Source organism: Opisthorchis viverrini (genome assembly GCF_000715545.1).
Source record: "Opisthorchis viverrini unplaced genomic scaffold opera_v5_41, whole genome shotgun sequence".
In the NCBI taxonomy this organism is placed as follows: Eukaryota; Metazoa; Platyhelminthes; class Trematoda; order Opisthorchiida; family Opisthorchiidae; genus Opisthorchis; species Opisthorchis viverrini.
The window spans coordinates 1,427,863-1,435,592 of NW_008751697.1; the positions used below are offsets into that span (position 1 = coordinate 1,427,863).

Here is a 7,730-nt window from a genome sequence, read left to right on the forward strand (position 1 = left end):
CCTGTGAAGCCTAGTAATTTCCACCGCCTCAGCTATTAGCCGCTGTGGTGTGAATCGCAGTCCCGTGTTGAAACTTTCACATTCTCCAGATCCATTCTGTCCCGTGTCTAAGACATGTACCACCATTGCTGAGTATTTGACCAGTGTTTGGTATTCTTCTGGTATCCTTCATTTGTGCTCACCAATTGTGGTGTTCGATTCCCTGGTAGTTTCCCCAATGTAAACCTTAAACCAATCGTTGCAGTTGATTTTTTACACACAGTCCCTAGTCCCTTCAACTGGCAAGGGATCTTTCAACTGCACCAAAACTGAGCGCAGCGTTTTTCCCTTCCGGAAAGCTAATCGAACGTTAGCGAAGTTCAACAATCTTCGAATAACCTCCGATGTTCCTGCTTTAAACGGAATGACTGCTGTGTCAATACACTCCATACTGGGTCTAGATACTGGAGCTAATATCGTTCTTAGTTGATGCCTAATCAAACTCACTGGGTATCCTATTTCTTGAAGTCTGTTGGCATTCTCGATATGAGCTGCCGTTCGGACTATCTCTTCTGTGCACAGCGCTCTGACTCGACGAAACATCGGTGAGACAATACTGGTGCACACGGACTTTGAATGTGCTGATGAGTAGCTTAAGACGGTTCCTGTATCTGTTGGTTTCTGGTAGGTAGTCGTTTTTAATTTTCCACCAATCTTATGTGTTATACAGTCCAGAAAGGGTAATGTGTCCGAGGTGAACTCTATTTCCATGCTGAACTTGATGTGTGGATTTAAACTATCGGGATCTCGTTTGGTTGCAACAAAGGTGTCGTCAACACAACGCCAAACAACTTTCGGTGGACAATGATATCTGGCCAAGGCTATTTGTTCGCAGTCCTCCATTTAAATACTAGCTAAAACTGGGGATATTGGGGATCCCATTGCAAGAACTTGTTCTTGTGAGCAAACAGTTGTGTCAAAAACAGTGATCAAGATTCAAACACACTCTTATTCCCTCAACTAGTTCATCCAGCGAGAGCTGTGTCCATTCCCTGAGTGTCGTGTCTGCCAGTAACAACCTTATCCACCTCCGGAGCATCTGCCCTAGCGATGTTTTTGTACATTGAGATTATGTCAAAACTCACGAGGAATCGTCCATCCTCAAAGGAATCCCTGCGACCTTGCTTGTAAAGTCGTACGAATTCCTGATGAAGGTGCTTGATTTCCCCGTGAGCGGTTTTAATATACCAGCTAAGAATCTGGCCAGTTCATGTGTTGGCGAGCCTATACCATCCACTATTGGCCTTATCGGGACATGAGCCTTGTGGATTTTTGGCAGTTCGTACAGTCGCCGTTGAATCGCACTTTTCGGATACAACCGATACCACTTATCTTGCCCTAAATGGTTTATTACGGATCTTAAATATCTACCAACTTCAACCTTACTCTTATTCATTATTGAAGTAATACTGCTACCGGTAATTTGTCGATAGGGTTCATCGGTGTGTTGCCTGACCTTTCGAAGATAGCCGCTCTTGTTCATCACTACTGTGGCTTTACCTTTATCGGCCTTGGTAATGACAATACTATCTACCTGTCTCAGTGTGTTCAACGCTCTCCGTACTTGAAGGGTGCGTTTGTTTCTGTTAATGGTGGATGGTTTCTTCGTTTCTGTGACCTTTCTGGGGTCCTGAGTCACAGAAAGCAGTTGGTCGAACTTACGGATCTGCCTATCCTTGCATTGCCGGCCTTGCATAAGCTTCACTTCTGTGGCTTTGGTGTTGAGCATCTGGAAGTCGGCGGTTGAGATTCCGGTTTGAAGATCTTGGGTGAGTTGACCTTCTATGACTCAACACCAAAACCCCAGAAGTGAAGCTTACGCAAGGCCGGCAATGCAAGGATAGGCAGATCCGTAAGTTCGACCAACTGCTTTCTGTGACTCAGGACCCCAGAAAGGTCACAGAAACGAAGAAACCATCCACCATTAACAGAAACAAACGCACCCTTCAAGTAAAGGAACATCAACATTGGGCGTGTATACACATAACACTGCTCTAGCACTTGACGGAGTACAAAGATGTAGTCCAAACAGCCCCCTCGCAAGCTACAGTGCTGCTTTCAGCTTTCGATGCCCATTTTCACGCGCCTTTGTAAGATAAAGTAAAAAAGGAGATGCAAAGCGGGAGTTGGGATTATTCCTCTTTGGACTCGAAGCTCCCTGCGAACACCCTTTTTGAGGATGGACACTACTATCGACCTATCCCCAGATGGTTCGGACGTTCTTTTCCGTTCAGATTGGGCACCGACTGACCACTTCACCACCTTCGAACAGGGCGGTTGAGAAATCATCAGCACCAACCGCTCGGTGATGCTTGAAAGTCAAAAGACATGCGCTTATTTTCGAATTTTCCGGAGGTCCCAACTTAACTGTCCAGGGTTGCACTGCCGGTTCGGAATCCTGCCGAGCAACTGAAGGTGACCAGCTGAATCGGTCTTGAAAGTGTTCAATCCATACCCGAGTTGTTCTTACCTGCGATTGTTTTTCTCACCGGAGGCTTTTTAGGACCCATTCCGCGTATCAGCTGGAACGGTTTACGCATATTCACAGGCTTTCTCGCCTCCCTCATCTCTTCAGCTTTCTAGATCCACACAGATGCTATTTTTCACCTGAAGTTTGACAGTTCACCTAGCGGTATTGTATACTCAACTAGGAGGAATACGTATCCTAGCTTCGAACAATTTTAGAATGTTGCTTGAGATCAAGTTGGTTGTGCCACACAAGCAAAGCGCCAAACATCTTTCAAGGTTTCAGACAGTACTTTCGAGTAAGAGTCAACATCAGAAGACGTCTTGTCCGAAAGACTTCAGTAGGTGGTTCCGGTAGGCTTGCTTCTGTATAGACCTGGGCGTCCTGGCGGTAGACGACTGGGCAAGATTAACCGATCCCTACCTAGAAAATCCATTCGCAAACGATAAACGTCGAGATACTGGTTCAGCGACAAAGAAATACTTGCACAAACGGCAAATTCTTAAACAGATGTCTTCTAGAACAATCACTTCCAAGAGATTTGCCGAGCATCGGCAGTACTACTACACGATACTCTTGGAGCCAGTAGGAGTCCGTCATAATAAACTAGAAGTGGGTACGTGATGAGTCGCACGCCAAGTTTCCGTGTAAAAAAAATGCTATCACCATCAAAGACGGCAACACCAGCGTTGACACTGATGGTAGAGTGCAGCACACAGGCACTTTGAGGAAAGGAAAATTGCCTCCTTTCAACAGGTGGCCCGCAGTCAAAAAGACATCTATGGGATGACGGCCATACCACGAAAATCACATGGTACTTGGTTTCATCAGAAAATACTAGTTATGGATAGGAGTGAAGCACAACTAATCAGTAATTGCTTAACTCTCTAAAGAAAAATAACACCAAAAAAGGCGGCAGAACAATCATGAAGAGTAGTTTGTTGTGGTGGAACTGGTAGGCAAATGAAAAATCATTCTGAGGAAATATACTTAAGAAACAGCTCACTCGGAATACAATTTCACCAGTCGTTTGTTATGTTGTTCTGATGGCAAAGAAGCCCTTTGTTTTGCGTTAGTCTGTAAGGATGGGAAATAGATGAAGCTATTGAAACAACTGTCCGGTAAAGTTAGACAATAAAGGACACCGCTGTCACGTTATCTGGTTACCCTGAAATGGAAACGACTAGGAGACAAATCTATTACGCCAAGCAAAGGTTTCTGAACAAACCATGTCACGAAGAACGGGCTACCAGATTAAAACTAGAACATGTGTGGAAGAAAGACAACCTTACACCAAACTCCGTTGAATTTGGAATCAAGAATTAGTAACTCTATGCTAACTGCAGCAGACTGCACGACGCATAAGGTCGAGGGAAAACTAAAGACCACAGTGTACCAGAAACCAACTGACACTGGGGGCACTCGTCTGCCCATCCAAAGTCGGTATTCGCCAGTATTGCTTCATTAATGTTTAGGGGTATAAAAGCCCTGCGCACAGAAGAAACTGATCGAACAGCGACCCAAATTAAAGAACAAGAATCAGGATAGTGGATATCCGGATAGTTTGATTAGGCGTCAATCGCGAAGGGTGTTGGTATCGGTAGCGAACTCAAAAGGGAATGGATCGGGACTATTGTTATTCCACATAAACCGAGGACATCGGAAGTCATTCGAGGGACTCTACACATGGCTAACATAAGAGTAGATTTCCAGAGAGGAAACACTCAGCGCTCTGCACTGGTGCAGTTGAAGGAAGGCCTCCTGGCAAACAAAACCAGGAACTGTGTCTACAAAATTAAGTGTAACGAATGCACTGTCTATATGATAAATAAATATAAATAACCGAGCCTTTGAGAAACGCGAATAAATATCGCGCGTTACTAAAAGACTCGGAAAATGTGGAACACGCACTGGACACGGGAAACAAAAGAGATTTAGAAAATGTTGAGGTTTTGAGGCGAGGACTTTGGTCCGAGTCACGGAGACTGACAGCCGAGGCGGCAGAAATCAAGCATCCCAGTGTGGAGCTGACGACCGTGTGGAGAACGGTCTTGGATCAGTTGAGCTGACACGTGTTGGTGTGCGATTATCAGAAAGAAGAGTATTCATCATCTGAATTCCACTTGACCTCACCCACATTCCCTACCCCAACAAATTGTCGCAACACTCACAAGCCCACAAAGACCAACGAAATCTACCAGTGGCACCCGCGGTGAATCATCGGTTGAAGCACCCAACCAATGTTCTTGGATGATGAACTGAAGAAAAACAATCTGAAACAACTAACCCTTTCCAAAACCAAGTCCGAGACGAAGAGATGAAGTTGAATACGTATGCGTGACATTTTGTTTCGTAATTCCTCCCCGTCCACCTTGTAATCAAACAACGTTGCCAGCAAATCGAAGCCAGCCTGTAACGGTTGTATGGCACGGTCCGTAGAAAAGAAATACTTCTGAGCAGACGGAAAGTCTCGCAGCAAAGCACTCAGCGTAGTTAAAACACTCGCTATCAGGGTGACAGATTCATCTGGAGGATATGTAGAATCGGTACAGTTTCTCAGTTTGAGGCAGAGCATGTCCAACAGCCCAGATTGTAGTGCGACAATTTTAACATCGGAGTTCCTGAATCAACAAATGAGACATACGAAATGAAGTGTCACGAGAAACCGCATTATCAAATTTAAATTCTTACTCGGTAAATCATCGCCATTGCTACTCAGATGGAGGAGCTGCAGCAGACGTAGCCCCCGTGATACTCTTAGACAGTTCGATCAGTGCAGAAGGATATGACGTTCGGTACGGATTTTCTACAGCTTTATGGGTTGTGATACAAAGTACGTTATTCAACGCAATAAAAAACAACAGTAGTTTTCCCCCAAAGATATTGTGCTAATGACGATAAGCATTCACAGCGTATGCTTCAGAGTCAACCTCTATGCGCACAAACTCCCAGGCAGACCGTAACAAAAACGGTCAAGATAGCCTCCAGTAGCATACCAAAATGCACTAGCCTAGAAGATAGACAATCAAGGTCCTCCCAGGTGTTGGTTGGGATACAGCATAGAAAGATAATCTGTCGTGCGCCAACATGTTCGATTATTACATTCTACATATAAGCAAACGAAATCCATTTAGAAAAAACTAGCCCACCGAAGTGACAAGGATGAAAGTGTAACCGACTTTTGGCATGTGAGTTTATACGAAAGGGATTTGCAGTCTTCTCAAGAAACTTGGCTAGCTGGGAACAGCTGTGGTTCTCTAGAGCATTCAAGGAGATAAGAAACCTTCGTTAAAGGCTCAAAGTTTTCGCTGTAAGGGACGAAAACATAGGTCGAGGATTTCAGTATCAATACAAAACTGCGGGATGAGTCTACCGTTGCGAAGATTCTCGTGCCTAATCCCAGACATCACCCGAACGAGCATTCACAATCAACTGGTAGGAGTACTTGGTCCACAGTGACAAGTCTGCCGAATCAGCATAAAAACATCCTTTAGCTCTATCAATTGATGGAGTTAGATTATCTGAGTTTAATTTTGTTCTTTATACGCAACATCGAAAAATGGTAAGTAACGGGACTGTGTGTTAGGTGGCAACCACGGAAAGCGCAGCGGAACTTTACGACCATATAGCTCCGAAATTCCGTTTTCTTCGCTATTTGTGTAGCAAATTAGATGGAAAAAAAAGTTCAATCTGAGGGTTTGTGTTTTGTAGACTGCGGGCGAGATGGCCCAAGTGGTTAGAGCGCGAATTTACTAACCGGAAGGTCCGTGGTCCGAACCCGACTTCCATCACTCGACTTCCCCTGTCTAGGCTTGGGCAACCTGACAGTCTCCCAGCCCTCGTGCAACCTTCGGGTGGCATGGCAGTTAGGCACCGAAAGGGCGCTACAGCTGAACGATTTTTTTAAGCCATAACAGACACACAGACCACGTGGGTGAGACGGAAAATCACTAAACATACTAGATAGTTACGGTGCATTAGAGCGGGGACACAAGCGCCTTTGTATACAGCTAAAATGATCACCTGCATCATCAACATCAATGACAGCAACATCGGTGTTGGCACTGATGCTTCACTGCCGTACAACCATAGCCCTACAGTGAAGAGAAGAGAAAAAGAGTGGGTGAGGAGGGGACCGGCTGATGGCACCACGCGACGGCCGATGTGGCATGAGAATATTGTTAGTTGTGTAGGTCATGGTTGTACGGGGGCTGGGATACTCCCAGGGCGCCCACACCTAGACACCTGCATTGAAATCAGAAGCGGCATACTCATCCGAGAAACCAGAATATACACATAAAGGGCTCTCACTCGGAAACCAGACTGACGACACTGGCGATGAAGCAACTCACCCTTGAATAGCAGCACTCATCGTGGAGAGCACTTGCTTTTGAATGGTAATATTTGGATGTGTCATAAATCTCCGCAGTAAGTTGAAACCCTCGTTCTCGGAGAACAGTCGACCATTATCAACCTGATCGGAATTTAGTAAAATGAAGAGAAATCGTACCTGGTGCAACAAGTACGATAAGTCCTCCAAAAGAAATGGAAGCCGTTCATCGGGAATATCAGACTTATTAAGCGATTCCATTATTTCCATTAGGATTTCGAAGTCCATCTTCACTTGAGCGTTGATCTTTTGAAAATCAGCCTTCAATTCCTCGTAAGATCGGAACTTGGATTTGATGCGTTGAATGTGAGACTATGATACAGCATAACCAACAAGATAATACAAACCTCGTCTAGCTCCTCCTCTATGTAGGGTAATAAAAATGGGTTGGAATCAGATTTGCTAGAAGAAGAATCGTTCCCTGCTACGGAAGAAACGCTTGTATTATCTGTTCTGCTGATCAGTGACGGCAAGTTTTCACTTGTACGCTCTTCCGGGTCCATTAANGGTAATACCTTCTTGAGATCATGCCGGATATGCAGGGAGGGAGGCAGTTGCTGTCCTGGTTGAACGACTTGCCAGTCGTGCGTGGGAATGAAAATCGTGTCATTTAGGGTAGCTGGATGTGGAAATATGTAGTGTTCGAGAGAGTTGGAAACTTACCGTCTTCTCCGTGAGAGGAAATGCACGTGATCAATAAAACAACAAACAAGTACATAATTTCAACCTGAAAAACATCGTATTCAAATCAATGCTCGGTTAGAAAACCTCTACAAATGATTGATATGACACAAACGCAGTACAACACCGAAAGATCTAAATAATAAATAATAA

The 7,730-nt window shown here is 44.8% G+C and overlaps 1 protein-coding gene across 1 annotated transcript in view; it reads right to left on the reverse strand.

Annotated features, from left to right (window-relative positions):
- Positions 1 to 7,399, reverse strand: part of T265_03040 (hypothetical protein) — a gene marked incomplete at both ends in the record, with an annotated part of 15,773 nt that extends 8,374 nt beyond the window's left edge. The window contains 4 exons of the mRNA XM_009167429.1: positions 3,513 to 3,583; positions 4,794 to 5,127; positions 6,859 to 7,208; positions 7,244 to 7,399. Coding sequence (XP_009165693.1) covers positions 3,513 to 3,583; positions 4,794 to 5,127; positions 6,859 to 7,208; positions 7,244 to 7,399 — 911 coding nt within the window. The remainder of the gene's footprint in view (positions 1 to 3,512; positions 3,584 to 4,793; positions 5,128 to 6,858; positions 7,209 to 7,243) is intronic.
- Between the last annotated feature and the right edge of the window lie 331 nt (positions 7,400 to 7,730).